Source organism: Triturus cristatus, chromosome 2_2 (genome assembly GCF_964204655.1).
Source record: "Triturus cristatus chromosome 2_2, aTriCri1.1, whole genome shotgun sequence".
Classification (NCBI taxonomy): Eukaryota; Metazoa; Chordata; class Amphibia; order Caudata; family Salamandridae; genus Triturus; species Triturus cristatus.
The window spans coordinates 929,771,823-929,791,108 of record NC_140582.1 but is presented as its reverse complement, the minus strand read 5'-3'; the positions used below and the strand labels follow the sequence as shown (position 1 = coordinate 929,791,108).

Sequence of the window (19,286 nt, the reverse complement as noted above, 5' to 3'; positions counted from 1 at the left end):
TCATTTTACTTATGCGCATGAGGCCAGGCTTCGAGGAGGTAGGCGGTGAGAAGAAAAGCCAGAGAGCAGGGCAAGCGGTGAGGAAGGCTGTGAAGAAGGCAGCCTTTGAAGGGGCAGCATGAGGGGCGCCAGGCTATGACAGAGGAGGGCTGCTGTGAGGAATGGGCAGTAACGAGGGCAGGGGCCGGGGTGCTGGCTGTGAGGTGTAAGGGCTATGCTGTAAAGAGTACAGCTGTCAGAGGTATGTCTGCTGTGGGCACGGCAGGTTCCGAGGGTGGCAGGCCGAGCTGGTTATGTGGGTGCTGCGAGGGTGGCAGGCCGTGAACGGTGCGCTGCGTTTGAGGAGGAAAGATGGTAAAAAGAGGCCAAGCAACAAACGGGGGCAGTGAGGAGGAAAAGCTGAGAAGGACCTGGCTGAGAGGAGGCTGATGGGCAGTGAGTGGCAACGGGTTGTGTGTTGGGGGGGCGCGTTCGTCGTGAGGAAAGGCTAGGCAGGGAAGGGTGTTGCTACAGAGGAGGAGGGATGCGTGTCAGATTTCTGCGATGTGTGTAGTGAGAGTCTGATCTCAGCTAACACTTAAATGGAGAGAGAGAGAGCAAGAGCGAGCGAGAGCAAGGGGTGGAGGAGCATGATTCACGCACTGCCATGAAGCGGACGAGGAGGGAGGGGGAGAAGGGAAGGGGAAGTGAGAGCAGAGAGCAAGGGGGTGGAGTAGCATGATTCACGCACTGTAAGGCTTAATGAGCCATGAAAGAAAGGCAGATGGCGGCTGCGCGCGTAACCGCAAGCTTGAGGCCATTAAAAAGCGTGTGGTAGCACTTTGAAAACCCACTTACTAAATGTCTCAGAGCAGCGCTGGCTCAGGCGAGACCTAAAAAACTCGTCTGGGAAGAAGGTGTAACACCCCTCCCCCAGAGGATGACTTTCTGATTAACCGCCTTTGGAATGCAAATCTGGCTCCACTCACAGGAGAGGAAGCCACCCCTGCCCCCGTCCCGAGCCCCATTGGCACCTGGAAAGGCAGGAAAATTAGCTAGTCAGGTAGGCGTGACACCTACATGACAGTGCCAACCCTAAGTTGGGCTACAGTGATGTGGACACTATTTTTTAGATGTAGCCATCTTTGCAATGGCATACTTAGGAATTATAGGAAAGGGTTATACCCATTTCTCACAGGAAGGGGTCATATATGGGGAGTAGTGACCCCAAGGGTCAGTAGCCCATTGGCTACTACCCTTATGCCCATAAATACAGTATTTGGGGGAGCCCCTGGCACCAGAGAAACAGATCCTGATGACCCGAAAAGACACTGAAGAGCCGCAAGAGCAGAGAGGAGAGAAGCAGCAGCTGACCTGGTATCAACCCTCCCAGCCTAACTCGTCGAAAAATGCGCCAAAGTCAAATCGTCCTGCAGCTGTTGACTCCAGAAACTTGGGAGGACTGCCTGCCTTTGACAACGACCTCCCGTGAACAGCGGACCTGTTCTGAAGAAACTCTAAAGAGAAGACTGAGGCCTCCAGGACCGCCGAAACCAGAGAATCTCCTCCATCAATGTTTTTTCGTGTACAAAGGTGTTGAACCTCTATGCAATGGAAAAGCTATCCGCCAGAGTGCACAAGTGAATTCAAAAAACAAAATGTAAATCATGGTTTCTGTTTAAAGCATAAGAGACAGTCGGAGTATAAATAACCTAACTAGCGTGCCGATTGTTATCTGTTCCGCACTGGGATAAATGACTTCCGATGGTTCTTATGATGCTGATAGTATATTACTGTGTTAAACTGATGAATTGTGCATCTCATTCCACATTCGAAAGGACTGCGTCTGTCTGATTATAATTTAATGTTCAAACCTTTGTACTTCCACCCCTCTACTTTTTCCATATAGGTGAATCAAAAATGTTAACCTTGTATCTTCTTTCCTAAAATAAAGCTGTTCAATTATAAACTATTGCATACAATTTATACAATTTGCACTAATGACTAATTGATTTCTTATACCATAATAAGCATAGCATTTCACATAGATTTACCATTACTACAAATCAAATGACTGTATACGTTTTAAAGCAAATATTTGTTTAAAACGACAAACTATATTTAAAAAAAATCTAATTAACTTACTTTGCTTGAAAGCATGGTAGACATTCAGCAACGTCAAATGATCGCCATCAATATGGGCAAACCTCATCTTGGCTTCATCTGCTGCTTTCTTGGCTTCAGTAGGTCGAACAAAACACTGTGGGACTAAACAAGGTTGGTATGGGCCCAACACAAATGCCCATATCGATGAGTCACGCATTCACAGACAGATGAACAAGGCCTAGCTAGGTCAGCTCAGAGCATAGGGCAGGGCAGGATGGGACTTTTGATGGCCTCCAACTGCATCTTGGACTGTTTACTACCTTTCAGTGGTACATCAACACCTAACCACATCTGCAAAACAAGAGGGATTCAAAACTACAAAACACCGGATTACTGTGTCTAGTAATAAAAACAGGCATTTAAGACACTTCAAAAGTTTATCCAGAAAAACAGCAGCCTACAGGGTTCAAATACACTTTACAAGACGTGCTGTTAACTGCACCAAGAACCGTGTGTGGTCAAATGTTGAAACTTAAGATATTGCAATTTTACACCGGTTTGGTGGTAAACACTGAAAATTGGAATCCAGGCTTTTGTAATACACCAATGCTATTAATCTAGGATAGTTCAAATATTCTGCTTTAATAACTGTCTGAATACTAAATCACCACACACGTTTTTTGCCATCAGCAAAACAGCTTAAAATCTTTTTTGTTCATATGTTAAGAATGTGGTGGTGGTGGAAGGTTTAAAAAGGCTGCTGTACCAGACTATTTAGTAAACTACAATAAAGAAAAACGAAATATATTGTTACCAAGATAAGCTCTAGCACACTAGCTTATAGTAAATGGAGGTAAAAGTAGATTATGGAATGAAACTTGCTTCTGCATCCTGGCTTGATATTAATGTAAAATAAAATCTGGTGCAATGAAATTTGATGGTGAAAATGTACATATCATAACGGCAACGGTGTCATCATGGTACAAAGTGAGAGCAGTACCATCAGTGAGTCCAAGTAGGTGTAACTTGCTTGGTTCAATACAAAATGCAACAACTTCAACCTCCTGTCAAACAAATGCAAAGTGGGCACTGATGATTTTAATTAAATTGTAGCTGTCTTTATAGTTCTGTGTACCATGTGGATGGTGTGTCAAGTAAACTGGTGTTTGCACAACAAACCATATATTGTGGTGCTTTGATCATTGTGTGATGCAGACTGGGTGAGATAGGGATTCAATGTGGAGATACTTGGCTTTGGTACAAGGCAGGGGTATGACTGGCATGGAAGCTGTGGGTTCAGGCAACAGTTCTGTATAAGACAGTCAGTACTTGAGAGAGAATATGAAAGGGTCTACCAGAGTTCAAATGCACTTCAAGGCTGCCAACCTCCGTTACTAGACAGCTCACACTTCTGCAAGGCCAGGTACTCAATAAGAGGACTGAGAAGGCAGGTTCCAGCTAAGGGAGATTAGATTTTCCATCAAGGAAGGAGGGAGGCGCGTGGGGGGTAGGATCTATTTTTCTTTTGTGCAACCTTTATCATGTACAAGGTAGATATTTTAAGTATACGGAGTGTTTAATGAGAATCTAGTGCGATTGTCAAGTGTAGGTCTCAGCAGCCGAGGACTGCAATTAAATCAACGGAATTATCCGTGGAAATGAAGGTCTGAGTATTAAAAAAAAATGGCAATTACAGTGCAGAAACAAATGAAAAAGGGAAAAATAAAGATACCAACCTACCACCACCTTTCCCAAGAGAATCACATGATAGAATGCATCTGATTCTGCCCTGCCCATCTGCTCTGAGTCTGAACCTTATTTATTAGAACGCTGCAACAAACATTTTGGCCAAATTAAATTATTTCAACACAACTGAAAAAGTGTGGCCCATTCATTTCTTGCAAGCTGCACTTATGAAGAATGTAAAGATTTTTTTAAAAAGTGTTTTTTTTTGGAATACATTGCCGATCTATCTATTTTAATGACTATTACTTCACCACTGAGCAGACTAAATCCTACGAGCCATTAAGACTCAGATTCTTCTTACGTGGAGTTATTGTAACTCAAAAATAGGAGCTCCTCGTTAAAAAAAAAACATTCAGCTTGTGCCAGGATTCAGGTTTAAAATTCCAATATAAAGGTAAGGAAAGTTGAGCTATTTGCCACTTGGGATGCATCTATTCTTAGGCACAAAGCAGTAGACCATTTAGTGCTACTTCAGGTTCCAATCTCCTGTTTTAGTGACTCCAGAAAAAAAGTAATTCACAATGTTTTACACCGATCTTACCTTAAGCCATGCAGATTCATCGACTGGATGAATATTTAACTTAAGGTACAACTCTGCGGGTAATATGACTTTCGTTTTCACTGTAGATTTTCCAATTCCTAACCAGCTTAAAAATCCATTTTTAAAAAATTGCCTCACTAGATAAAGATGTAGGAGGTTCTGGTATGCTGACAAATAGACATCCATCAAATAAAAGATTATTTTTTTGGACTGATACACAAGAGGTAGTCTAAGCATTTGTCCACTGACAGTCTAAATCGCATGTTCTCCTGAAAAATGTAAATAAACTCTTGGAGAAAAAATGGCATGGTTTGGAAATCATTTTTTCAGCATTTCTTTCCCTGCTATTACCTGACAGCATGGCAGTTATAGATAGGATCTCATTAGAACAGTTGTAGTCACAACTTGCAATAACCATCTTGGCCAGCTGTGGATCCAGTGGGAACTCTGCCATCATGGATCCCAGTTCAGTCAGGTCTCCATCATCATTCAAAGCAGCCAAGTAATTCAGAAGCTCTAGGGCTCGCATCAGAGTCTCTGGGGCTACAAAATAAATCACTGTATAAGACTGGCGAACAAAGAGTTAAGTGTAGCATTCAAACTAAGCATTAAATGAAACAAGAACATACTACACCCGGCAAATTTGGCTTTTAGGTTTTACATTGTAGGCTTAATATCCCTTCAAAAAAACTTTTATTAAGGTAATTACTATGTTGTAGTAAGCTGGCTCTGTACATTGTATGCCACTAGGTGGTTATACCATGCACAGAGTCCAGAGATTCCCCAAAAGTGTACAGGGCTCAATGTAAAACCCAAAGTGCTCTATTAGTGGTAGCGAGAGCGAGCAGCCTTAGGCCTAACACAGAGGAGTTCAAGACATTTATTGCACAACACTGACCAATAATGGACACCACACTCAAAAAGGAGATCCACATCAATCTAAGAAAAATAAGCTTTATTTGTATCTTAAGATCAAGATCTTCGCAATAATGCAAGAACATTTTTAAATATAAATGCTTTTCACTTTCGAAAGTTGACTTGGAACAATTTCTGCCTAGTTCAATGTTATCCTATAGGGAAAACAATATTGAGGTATCGCACTTATTGTTCCAACCTTTGGGACCAAAGATCAGCAAGGGGGCAAGGGTCAGGTGAGTACCGAAACTGCACCACAAGAGGCACAGGGACAGCTGGGTGACGAGGTCAAAACCCAATGATTTTCTATGGAAACTGGAGGTGCTCGAAGCACCACTGCTTGCACGTAAGTAGATCATTTGTAGAGAACAAGCTTTGGGGGGTTAGGACAAGCACGGGGTCACAAAGCAGCACCAAACTTACACCACAAGCGGCACAGAGGCAGCTGTGTGCAATTTCGGCATCGGCGCACTATGCTCTTTAATGAGGATTCTGTTGTTGGCAAACAGGCTGTAGGCGTTGCACCAGAGTTTGCAGAAGGCAGACCAACTACAGTAGATAAGTAGAGATGTAGGTGGTCATAGAGGCACAGTCTATTCCGGTCACCAAGGCGCATACCTGCCTTAGACGCAATCTTCTTATCGGAGCAGGTCACGGTCAGGGAGAGCCTCTAGATTCAAACTGCAGAAGCTGTTGAGGCCAGGAGAGGTCAGTCAACCCTGGAATCAAGGTCAGGATCGCTGGGGAGACTTCACTGGACAGATGATCCACTCAGACTTGTGCAGTGGGTGTCGGGTGCAGAGCGGGCAGTAGACACGGATTCACCTCGACCCAGAGTCCTTGTAGTCCTATTCTTCTGGACAGGACCACTGTCCTGAGGAGATTGGAGCATTTTTCGAAGGCAGCAGTCATCCCAGGGGTTTCAGAGGTCGCTGGCTGCAAGACAGGTCACAGGGTCGTCGAAGCTGGAAACCGGCCGGTAGGGCTGGGGAAAAGGCAGTCGTCGGCTTAATTCTTCGCTGCAGGGATGTCTGCTTTCTTTTTAGGTCGTCACAGATCTAGCTTCTAGGTCTGGGGGAGCATCCTAAATACCAAAAATAGGGAGAGTAGTAGGTAGGGCCAATGGGCACCTTACCGTAGGCGACAACACCCACTATTATGCCACCCTCCTGTGGGAGGGAGCATAAATCAAGCTATGCTTGCAGGAGTTCTCTCATCTTCAAGATGGAGGGGACTGAAAAGTGTGCTTAACTTTGTCCCCTCCACCTGAGGGGCGGAGTTGGCAAAGATGGGCACACCTAGTTTTTCTAACTTTTCCCGCCCAAAGTAGGGGTATAAACCGGGGGCTGTCATCTGCTGCTAGCAGCAGAAACTTGGGGTTGCATTACAAAGGCAGCAGGTCTTTGAAGCTTCCTTTTCGAGCACTAGCTCATTGTGGGAGGAGGTGGTATGACACCTCTGCCCAGGATGTGCACTGCTTCAGGTCATCAAGAGCAGAGGCTCTCCACCCAGAGATACAGAATCAGGTCTGTGTGGCAGGCTGCCCAAAGCCAGTCAGAGCCCACACCAGGGTTGGTAGGTTCTAAGGGGGCACCACTAACATAAGTACATGTTACAATAAATCCCTCACTGGCATCAGTGTGCATTTATTGCGAGGAGTAGTTTGGTACCAAACACTCCTGTGATCAGTGAAGCCATCATGGTGCTGTGGAACTTGAGCTTCTCTAGTTTCCAGCCCATGTACTCTCCCTGACACTTTCAATATTAAGAAATAGACCACAATATTGTAGGGGCATATCTGCTCATGCAGATATGCCCTCACCTGGGTTATAGTGCACCTTGCCTTAGGTCAGGTAAGGCCTGCTAGAGGGGTCACTTACCTATATCTTATGCAGTGCTAGCTGGCATGGCACACAGGGAGTGTGCCATGTCGACTTGGTCAATTTGTCTGCACCAGGCCATGCATGCTGCAGTGGCAGTCTGTAGGGCCTACGCAAGGGGTCACTGGCGGACCCTCTTCAGTCCCAATGCCCTTGGTACCCAGGTACTTTACTAGGGACTTACAGGGGGCCAACTGGAGCATAGTTTTTAGGGAAGAAGCACAAGGGATCCAATTGGCAGTGACACTACAATCGAAAACACATCAAGACCAGGCAAAAAGTGCAGGATAACCATGTCAAAAGAGGCACTCTTACATACGTTTCTGTGAGTGTGTATTATTTATTATGTTAGACTTTTTCACCTGCGCACAGCATGAACAAACAGCAAATGCAGTTTGGCCCAGCAACATGTAGTGTGGTGTGGGGTGTGTGTGCCAAGCCCCATGACACATTAGGCCATGCCTTTGAGGCTTGTGGCTTATGCTTAAGCTTTGTTGTATAAAATGGGCTCTGAGCATATTTCATGGCCGCCTGTAGCCAACAGCTTTGGTCCAATGCAGAAAACTCAAGGCACCAGGTGTTATTTTGGGCCAGAACAGAAGGCCTTTGGCTAATGCAATCTATTATTCATCTAAGCCTTTTACCCAGCTGCTGTGCCACCAGATGATTTACCCAAGGCAACCCATAGTCCAAATTCCAGCCATCAACAGCACAGTTTGGGCATAAGACCACATTCTGGGGAAATATAGGTCAAAGCCCATAGCATCCAAAAGGCACAGATTACATGCCACGCTAATTGCGCCCTATTCGTACCAGCCACCTACAGACATCTTTACAACACAAAATTAGCTCTACATTTATCTGCCAGCTTTTTTAAAGATTGAGGCATTGCACTATTCTTTCAGAGGTCTTAATCTACATGTCACTCAGATGTAACTGGCATGTGAGATCCAGAGGTAAGCCAAGAATGTTTACATTTGCTACAGAGATCCAGGTCTTTCAGAAGAACTGGTCGATCATGGCGGACTGTACCATTGCCCTACAGACCTTCCAGAAAAAGAAACTGTTCATACAAATGTTTCAACAACTCTGCTTTCCCATTTCATGCCCTAGCCTAGACCCCAAGGCTTCCAATAGGCCTTGCATAGCTGTGTACTGGAAAGCATCTATTCAAAAAGAGGTGTTGCAGATTGTGCATGGGGACCAAGTGAGGTGCTGAGACAAATACATTTTAGAAGCCATCTGAAAATGAATTAACTATATATTGCTTTATACTTTGCTCCCATGGCTACCAAGGATGCATGAGTCACATTAACCCATGACTCAAAAACAAGACAAGAAAAATTATTAGTCTACATATATTTTCTAGTTGTGTTCCAACAACAGCGTAACCCATTTTTATGTTTTGTGCATGCACATTACTTTGTTCTTTAGTGTGGATTTTAATTAAACAAAAAAAATAAGTAATCAATAAGTGACTATTCGAATACATAAAGGCAAAATGAACCTTTCGGTGAATTTGATATATGTGTCGCATTCCCTTTTTCAATCTGCAATTTAAAAAAAATGATCATCTTTCACTAACACTTATGATGAATATTAAATGGGTATTTGGAAAAGCCATCTATCCTAATATATGTACCTTGAAATGCATTTGTACAAATGTCATTAACTATGACAGTACCATATTATGGCCTCATGATGTTACAGGGTTTCTGAAAAGTTGGAGGTACTATTTCTCACTGCCCACAACACAAAACATTTGAGTATGACAAAGCCTTGTGGTCTGCTTTCTGGCCTCCTTCAGCACTTCTACATATGACAAACTGAGATAGCCAAATTGTACGGCTTCAAAAGCAATGCTGTCAAGCTTATTGACTGTTAACGAACTTAAGTGGCAGTTCCTTCTTCATTTTCAATGCAAGATGCATTTTTAGTCGTTTGATGCCATAGACCTCTAAACAAACTGTGAATACCAGGTGTGTTGTACCAATATGCAATTAATATCTGTTTCTTGTGTTAAGCCTCCGCCTTCAGAATGGGATGTGTGTACTTAAACATCTTAAGCTAGCTGTAGGAAGCTGGCTCTGTATATACTATGCCAAAGTAAGGTATAGTGTGCAGAGTCCAGTGGATCCCCAGAGGTATAGCAGAAGCTAAAGTAGAGAATACCTTACTCTCTTTTGCGGTAGTGTTGTTGAGCAGTCAGGCTTAGAGGGTACTGTTAAGCATTTGTTGAATGGTAAATAAAGAATGAGCAGTTCCTGGGGGTGCTATCTAGGACAGCGGAAAGGGGGGAAGGGGAAGCACAGGTGTTTCTTCGTAATGCCCTCACACACCCCAAGGGATGTCATGCTTCATCATATGGGCATTTGCCCCTCGTCTGGCCGGCGCTGCAATGCCTGACGGGCTCCCGAGACCGGGGCTCTTTGTCGGAGATCTTTTGAAGAAGCCGTATGGGTGCGTGTGGGTGTGAGGGCGAGTAGGTGCACGAGGGGTGAGGTGGATAAAAAAGGTTATTGAGCAATCCTGCCAATTACAATTTTAATTCTTGCGGTAGCTCCAACCTTGTTAAAATTGTGAAGAAGCCCTGTGTAGGAAATAATGTTCCCTAAGGGCTAAACTTAAGTGAGTGTGGTCAACATGTTTCGTGCCCCATCTGCCCCAGAAGGGGTCAATGGCACTTCGTCAGGACCGATAGATTGAGAGGTGAGTGCACCGCCGTATCGCAGAGGTTTGCTGATACCGGCAGAAGGAGGCAAGTGAAGAATAGGTACGTTGGGTGTACCAAAACCTGTGGGAGAAAGGACAAAATAAAGAAAGGGGGGGGGGGGGAAGTAAAATAAGACCAGCAGTTAGACCTGCCAACACACACTAGGTGTACAGGTACTGAGGTGCAGAACACGTTGTGAACTACAAGTGGTTAAAAGGCTCCAACCTGACTATGAAGTGATGGTAGGCTAAGTCAATGAGTCGTGAGGGAACCAGTGTTTGATAATCCGAGTTTGTCGAACGGAATTAAATAACACATATATATATAGAAAGGCGAGTGACCAGTGTGGTGTGCGATCTGAAGTGGTTCAAGGGGAGGGAGAGCTTGACTAGTTATAGCGTAAACCAGTCACGAGCCTCTAAATAAGCCAATACATTTAGCACTTGACCACAACAATAGACCGGGATTTCGCCGGATAATGAGATAAAAACAGTGAAATGAACTCGTTGTTAAGGCAAGGACCGAACTGATTTACAAAAAACATGCATGGTGTGAAAACTGCTATTAAAAACGGTGAAAGGCATCGGTTGGAAACTCACCCCCAATGGCCTAATTCGGGCTGACGGGGAAGTACAGAGCACTACAGTTGCTCCGGAGTCTGAGGGCAAGGTAAACAAAGGAAAACAAGGAAAAATCCAGTTACAGCAATGTAATTGAAAGCGGTGTTCAGGGCAGGCTTACCGTATTTGGAGAAAGGACCATTAGTAGTACTCACGGTTGTAGACAAGCAACTTCGCCGGTGTCCTACCCTCGCTCTGGGCCCCGTGAGGAAACGCTAGCGTGGGCGTGCTTAAGTAGCGTTTTCTGGTGACCGTACTTGAACGTGGCGGCCATCTTGGGATGGGCTTGCAAGGCGAAACCAACAGGGATCGGTTACACAAAAAAGTTCTCCGCAGTTGTATCGCGGTGGCCATATTGGAGTATGACAGATACGGAGTGTAACCTGTCAAATCTCGTGTTGACCCTTAATCCTATACCTGTTTGTGTGTCAATCAACCCAGATTTAGTTACGATGTGGTGCGTCATGTAGTTAACGGGGAAGTTAAATGACATCAAGTGCTCGTGGAGTGTGGATTGCCTGGAGGGTCCACCTAGGGGTATGTGCTAGCAGCTAAAAACGACCATCATGGGCATGTCATTCTGGTGAATGCAGCTAAAAGGTATGGTGTTAAAACCAGGGGGTGCCATTAAACGATAAGAGATCGCATAAGGCCAGTGTAACCCTGAAGTCTCCAATTATTATTTAGTTCTGCCCAGGGTATATCATTTAAACCCCTGAGATGAGAGCCCAACTTAAAAACCCAGCGTTGTTCTTTCCTAAACAGGGCTTCTTTTGTGATGTTTGGGAATGCCTCTAGAATAGTCCAATTTAGATCATTGGGCGTGTGGTTGTTTTCTGCAAAATGTGAACACATTTTGGTGTTGGTCTTTTTGCAACGTACGTTGCTTCTGTGTTCTGTTAGTCTAGTTTTTACTTGACGGGTTGTCATCCCAATGTATTGTAGGAGACATGGACACGTGATCAGATAGATGCAGTTACGGGTGTTACAATTAGTATGTCTTTTCTGGGTCCAACTCCAGGTGTTAGTCAGTTGAACCGTTTTTGAGGCTCGAGTTAGAGGACAAACCACACATTGACCGCACGGGTAATGACCACAGACCGGAGGTAGGTTCCATAAGGTGGTTGGAACTGCAGGGTTTGTCTTTTTTGGTCTGGTGTTAATAAGGAGATCCTTAAGGTTTGACGTACGTTTAAAGGCAAATCTCGGTTTTGGAATGGTCAATTCACCTGAGTCTAGGATACGCCAATGTTTATTAATGACCCTTTTTAACATTTTGGATTCAGTAGTAAAAGTAGTGACACACGTGATCAGATCTGATTCAGATTTTGTTCTTGACTCCAAAAGGGTAGCTCTGTGAGTGTTGCGTGCTCGTTTCTGTGCATGGTCAATGATGCGGGTAGGGTATTGTCTCTGAGCTAGGCTCATACGGAGTTCAGAAGCCTGTCTCTTATAGTTTTCCATTTGGCTACAGTTCCTGCGGATGCGCAGGAACTGCCCGTACGGAAGGTTGTCCTTTAGTGCTTTTGGATGGAAACTATTGTATAGTAAGGGGCAGTGGCTGTCGGTGGGTTTTTTGTATGTGATTGTTTCCAGGTGGCCCATCTGGTTGATGATGGTTAGGTCAAGGAACGGAAGTTCCTGAGTGGAACAATTTGCTGTGAATTTTAAAAAGGGGTTGAGATCGTTGATCCATGTCATGAAATTAGGGAGGTCTTCCATGTGGCCCTTCCAAAAGATTAAAATATCAATCGATGTAACGCTTCCATTGGAGAACGTTACTCGAAAAAGGGTTGGTGTCCGTGAGCACATACCTTGCCTCAAAGTCTGACATATAGAGGCATGCCAGACTTGGGGCAAAGGTACTGCCCATCGAAGTTCCTTGGGTTTGATGGAACATAAGTCCCGGAGCAACTGTAGTGCTCTGTACTTCCCCGTCAGCCCGAATTAGGCCATTGGGGGTGAGTTTCCAACCGATGCCTTTCACCGTTTTTAATAGCAGTTTTCACACCATGCATGTTTTTTGTAAATCAGTTCGGTCCTTGCCTTAACAACGAGTTCATTTCACTGTTTTTATCTCATTATCCGGCGAAATCCCGGTCTATTGTTGTGGTCAAGTGCTAAATGTATTGGCTTATTTAGAGGCTCGTGACTGGTTTACGCTATAACTAGTCAAGCTCTCCCTCCCCTTGAACCACTTCAGATCGCACACCACACTGGTCACTCGCCTTTCTATATATATATGTGTTATTTAATTCCGTTCGACAAACTCGGATTATCAAACACTGGTTCCCTCACGACTCATTGACTTAGCCTACCATCACTTCATAGTCAGGTTGGAGCCTTTTAACCACTTGTAGTTCACAACGTGTTCTGCACCTCAGTACCTGTACACCTAGTGTGTGTTGGCAGGTCTAACTGCTGGTCTTATTTTACTTCCCCCCCCCCCCCTCTCTTTATTTTGTCATTTCTCCCACAGGTTTTGGTACACCCAACGTACCTATTCTTCACTTGCCTCCTTCTGCCGGTATCAGCAAACCTCTGCGATACGGCGGTGCACTCACCTCTCAATCTATCGGTCCTGACGAAGTGCCATTGACCCCTTCTGGGGCAGATGGGGCACGAAACATGTTGACCACACTCACTTAAGTTTAGCCCTTAGGGAACATTATTTCCTACACAGGGCTTCTTCACAATTTTAAGGTTGGAGCTACCGCAAGAATTAAAATTGCAATTGGCAGGATTGCTCAATAACCTTTTTTATCCACCTCACCCCTCGTGCACCTACTCGCCCTCACACGCACCCATACGGCTTCTTCAAAAGATCCCCGACAAAGAGCCCCGGTCTCGGGAGCCCGTCAGGCATTGCAGCGCCGGCCAGACGAGGGGCAAATGCCCATATGATGAAGCATGACATCCCTTGGGGTGTGTGAGGGCATTACGAAGAAACACCTGTGCTTCCCCTTCCCCCCCTTTCCGCTGTCCTAGATAGCACCCCCAGGAACTGCTCATTCTTTATTTACTGTTCCTTTGGGGCCTACTGAGCAGGACCTCGAAAAAACTTGGCTCCACGTCCCTCCTTTTGATCATTAGCTAAGCATTTGTTGAACACACTCCAGCAAAAAATGATGTCACCCACTCAGACTTCATCCAGACCAATTGTTTATATAGAAAACTTATTTTATTTCTAGAACCAACACTTACTTGGTAGCAGGAAAATTAAACTTTTCATACAATGTTACTTTTCAAAACAGTGAATACTGGTTTGGTGGGAACATTTAGATTACTTTTGCAGTTGAGAAAACGATTGGTAAACTGTTTAAAAACAATTGAAATTACATCTAGAGTACTTTTGGATTACTTTTCTCGTTTGTTTGAAACGCATTCCTAGCACAGTATAAGCAACACAGGACATTGAGTAACAAGTTCTCATGTGAAGGCACTTTGACGAATTTTCAGAGAAAATCCACTATTCAGTCCTATGGAGAAAAATTAAGTCTTAAGTTTTCAGGTGAGTAAACTGTTTTCATAGTTGGAGTTTTGGGGGGGAAATCATGGTTCAGGTTGGCACTCAAGGGGCACCACCAGCTGCACTAGGGAGGCTGGGTGCCAACGGGGCACCTCTGTTGGGGGCTGCTCATGGGAAGGCCACTGTCTCAAGAATCAAGCTCCTGGGGTCAAGGTAAGTGCACATGGGGGTTCCAAGTTGGCACCACGTCCACACCACCAGAAGTGCATGGGCAGCCGGGTGCAGGGTGCTCAGGTGGTGTCAGGAACCCAAAACTTTCCTATGGAGGATGTCGGTCGCAGACAAAGACGGCACGCTGGAGCCAAAAGACTGGATGAAGGGAACCAACGACTGGAGGATGAAGTTGAAGAGTTGCTGGACACAGAGTCTGGGCACCTTAGGACTAAAGAGCTGCAGGCGCAGGTGTGTCCTTTCGTGTCAGGCTCTTCTCAACGTTTCTGGTCGCGGGTACCCTTTAGGATGAGGCTGCAGGTGTTGAGGAGGTCACCGAGGGGGAACATCACTGGGGTGTTCGGCTACTCAAACTCGGGTCGTGGGGTGCAGAGTGGTGAGGACTGGCAGATCTGGCTAGATCTGGAGTCCCGGCTTGGGCTGGTGTAGAACAAATCCGGTGTCCATGGGAGAACAGAGTTCTTTAGAAAGACAGGGCAAGTACCCGGGGTTCTTGGAAGCAGTTGGACACTCCGGGTTCAGCTTGCAGGTGTTTGAAAACAGGAGTCTGGCCAGTAGGGCTGGAGCTAAAGCAGTTGTCTTCTGCAGCACGGCTCGGTCCTCGTCACGACAAATCTGAAGAGGCAAGGTTCAGGGGTGCCCCTGAATACTAGATTTAGGGGCGTTACAGGGGTGTGCAGGTTGGGACAAATTGGTCCCTTCCCCGAGCAGTCAACATCCCCTAGTATGCCACCCTCAAGTGGGAGGGGAGCATAGGCCTCTTCCTGATCGGAGTGGTTCCCCCATCTCCAAGATGGAGGGGACTGGGAGGTGGCCTTCACTTTGCCTCCCCCACCTGAGGGGTGGGGTTGGCAAAGTGGGCACACCTCACTTCCTGGCTAGGCTTTCCTGCAGATTCTCGCGCACAAACTGGGGGTCAGAACTGGTGGGAGCCAGTTGCCGATCGCAGCAAAAGGCTGGGGTAGCTAGCAAAGGCAGGTCTTTGAAGCTCACTCTTCAAGGAGCCTACCCATCTCGGGGAAGAGGCATGACACCTCTGCCCAGGATGTGCCTTGTTTCCAGACCCAGAGAGCAGAGGCTCTCTACCCAGGGGTCCAGATATAGGTCTTGTGGTGGCAGATGGGTGGGAGCCAGTCAGGAATCACACCAGGGTCGGTTGTTTTTCAGGGGGCATATCCAAAACGCCCTCCGAGTGCATTCTTCATTACATGTTACACTGGCATCAGCGTGGGTTTAATGTGCTGGGACGTTTGATACGAACCTTCCCAAACTTCAGTAAAGCCATCCTGGAGCTGTGGAGTTCGTGTTGGCATACCCGCAGCTCATGCACTCAAAATGGCTTCACTGCACTTGCAATGTCTGAGTGAGAGACACTGTAAGAGCATATTGCTCATGCAGCTATGCCCTCACGCGATTATGGGGCACCGTGCCTTTAGGGCTGTAAGGCCTTCTAGAGGGGAGACTTACCCATGCCACAGGCAGTGTTGGTGGGCATTGCACACAGGGATGTGTGTCATGTCGACTCTTCAGTTTGATCTACAACAAAACACAGTCTGCAATGGTGTTTTGGTGAAGGGTCTCTGAGGGTTGCACAATACATGCTGCAGCCCTCTGAGCCCTTCCCTTGTCACAAGGCCTTTGGTACCAATGGTACCTTTTACAAGGTACATGTGGCCTAGAGTTGTGTGAATTGTGGGTACAAGGTACAGTTTTGGGAAAGAACACTAGTGCTGGGGTCTAGTTAGCAGGCTTCCAGCAAACACTCAAGTTGGCATCAGGCAAAATGTTCAGGGGTAACCATGCAAAAAGGGGCACTTTCCTGCATAAGCGGAGTGCATCCTCCGCTTGGATCATTTGTGCCTTACCTGGATTTTTATTTTTCCAAACTAATTCTAAGCTGGTCTCCTGCAATGTTTTCAGCCATTAATTATGTGAGGATGTAACAGTAAAATGAGCATTTGTCTGCAATATTAAGTATAAGGATTCCTTCAGAAAATCCATCCTGACAAGTCAATTACAGAAGTAAGGATATATACAATCTCTTCTGAGTTGCCAATGCAGACCGGCAACCTAGGAATGCTGCATGAAAGTCTTTTGAGCCCAATTAATAGGAAATTATTTTGATACCTCATTAAGTAAAAAGAAACAGCAGGTACATCTGTCACTGTCAAAGACTCCTTCCATCATTAATGGTCTAATGTCTTGTAGGGTTGTAATAGGGTTTCAGTATCCATGACCATTATGTTCACATGTCTGACATCAATTATTAGTCTCAGAAGTACACAGAGTCAATGTTTCTGAACATTTCCCGAATGGGTACCACAAAAATCTCTCCTTTAGCCAGCCATTCGAGCCCCTCTTTCAGCAACAGTGTGAAAGATGTATTGGCTTACATCTCGGTGGTATGAATTTTAGATTCCTTGGGACACTGCAACCCCCATCTGTTTAAGAAATGCTTTTTGTCAAATGTATTTAATTTTGTTTGTCACAATCAGAGGAAAAGAAAAGCACATTTCCAATACATCCATTCATCTTTCTTACTAACAAGGAGCTAAAATGAATACTTTAAAATACAACGCAACAACTTTTTAATAGAATATATTTATAGCCAAAATCCTAGGGAATTACCAAAAGGTTGATTTACTGATGAAGTAGAAAAACAATTGTGTCTCTTATAAATAACATGTTCAACAAAGACCAGGACTAATAAGTACAAAATCCCCTAAGTTAAACAGTGCAATATATAAGAATTGTTTTTAAAAAAAACAAAGCTACTAGTGAAGTGGCTGTCACATTCCCACAATGTATTATTACCTGGGGGATCCATAAAATCAAAGTGCACCAAATCATCTATACCAAGCTTCTTCAATTGTAGAACTACAGATCCCAAGTTAGACCTCAAAATCTCGGGGTAAGTATTATCCTGGAAGACAAATTAAATGTTTACTGTTAATCGCAACTGCTTTTTAAAAATCATTTTTCACCTACATGTTTTTATTTCAAATAAATGCCTCGGTTTTCCAAAGGGGGAAAAAAAACCAAAAAAAAAAACCTAACAAAATGCCTGCCTTAGGGACTTTAATACTCCTAGTCCACAATCCCATTATTTGGTGATTCCTCCAAACTAGGACGGGACAAATACCCACTGCGTACATTAGGTATGTCTCAAAAATGCTTAAGCATTGAAAAATCGCACACTCAATCAAGTAAGTCAAATCAACAAGTGAATCCATAACAGATGTACATAACTAATTCATTGTACAACACCTTGCTGTTGCATAACATGCAATTCCTCCTTCAGAACTAAAAGTAAGTAGGAGCTTCATATGTCAGGTAAGCAGGAAAGGATGAAATCGGAGCGCACCTCACGTTCTTTTGAGAACTTTTCACTGGAAGGAAAACCTCAATTTACAAAAAGAAGACGGGATACATCGCAAAAAATAAACTACATTAGAAAAACCATTTAGATGGTGAAGATCCAGGAAATGTGGGAGGTTCAGTTCCAGATCTGAAATTATATTTTTCACAGATGGGGTAGTGAGCAAGTCTCTCCTTGAATGTCAAGGTAAAGACCTATGACTGTGTTGTATCTGTAGACCTTAAATTTGAACTTCAAAGAACTATCTAGTATGTGGCTGTACCAGACTTACTTAATTCGTATGATACCACTGGTCAAACTCTCAAGGGCAATAATCGTAATCTGTTAGAAAAGCTGTGTTGTAGTGGAGATAGGAGATTCAGAAACAGAATCTCTTAAAAACTTGAATTTCAACTGTTCCAAGATGCAACAAAGCTTCAGACAGCACCAACATTGCAGGCATAAGATTATTTGCAAATGTTTAAGGCAGAGTCCTTAAAAAGATACTCTCTAGCTAAGAAAGTATTCCACACAACTGAATCCAAACAAGTCCCTATAGTACCTCTCTTCAAGCCTTGCGTGAAAATGTCGGGCCATAAAAGGACTGCTGCGCTTACATTCCTTAAACTGTTTACTCACCTAGAATCACTTAAAGAACAAGTTACTTACCGTCGGTAATAATGCATCTGTAAAAGACATATGATAGTTATAGATTGCTTACCTTACAATTACCCCCAGGCGGCGTCAGGCTGGATCCGGAGAATTGTTTCTGTAGCAGTAGCCATGCGAGTTGGTAGGTGGCGTTGGTCGACTCAGCTTCCGTCGTGGTCACCAGGATGACGTTGCGGTGTCTACTTAACGCCACCCCTGCGCACTGTCAATTCTGACACAAGGAGTAGTTTCTTACCTGTAACTGCAGTTATGTAGTAGGGGTATCTCTGTTATAGTCATAATCTATGAATAGTCCCGCCCATGTGCGGGGACCCCGGAGCAATCAAAATATCTCTTAAGCTGTCCTGCATTTGCAAACCTGCAAAGACACTTAAGAGACAGACAAAATAATACAGCCTAATAACAACACGGCTGCACTGGCCAGCACTTCCTCTGAAGTGAACACAAAAGCCAAAATAAAGTTTAAACGTCATTTTTATTCACATCTGACATGTTCCTTTATTGTATCACACTCCCTTCACCAAAATCCCTTTAAACAATAGAGAGGAAGGGGTGGACAGACAAGCCCTATAGGCTGTCATTATGTGTCTGCTAAAGGGATACCGTGCCTTTAAGAAACTCTCCAGAGACCCCCGGTATCCCAGGATGCACAGCCAAAGCAAGTTACTTTCAGTTCTTTTTGAAGGTGTATAACAGGCCTGATACTGCCAGTTTTACTCCACCGGGGAGGAGGGAGGGTCGCTTATGACTATAACAGAGATACCCCTACTACAGAACTGGAGTTACAGGTAAGAAACTACTCCTTCTGTAGTAGGGGATCTCTGTGTATAGTCATAATCTATGAATAGAATGGCAAGCCCATCCCAACCAACAAACAGCGGTGGAGCAAAAACCAAACACCAACAAACTACTGTGCAAACAAATTCCTCAGCGAAGCCTGTCCAACCTGCGCATCTGCCCTAGCATCAGAATCCAGGCAGTAATGCTTTGTAAACGTATGGACCGACTTCCAGGTGGCAGCCTTACAAATGTCAGCAATCGGAACATTCCTAAGCA

The 19,286-nt window shown here is 44.7% G+C and overlaps 1 protein-coding gene across 1 annotated transcript in view; it reads right to left on the bottom strand.

Annotated features, from left to right (window-relative positions):
* The window catches only part of DHX15 (DEAH-box helicase 15), a 300,859-nt gene that overhangs the window by 145,799 nt on the left and 135,774 nt on the right, over nucleotides 1-19,286 (bottom strand). Inside the window, exons 9-11 of the mRNA XM_085642340.1 lie at nucleotides 17,015-17,123; nucleotides 4,724-4,915; nucleotides 2,125-2,247 (exon numbers count right to left, since the gene is read on the bottom strand). Coding sequence (XP_085498466.1) covers nucleotides 2,125-2,247; nucleotides 4,724-4,915; nucleotides 17,015-17,123 — 424 coding nt within the window. The remainder of the gene's footprint in view (nucleotides 1-2,124; nucleotides 2,248-4,723; nucleotides 4,916-17,014; nucleotides 17,124-19,286) is intronic.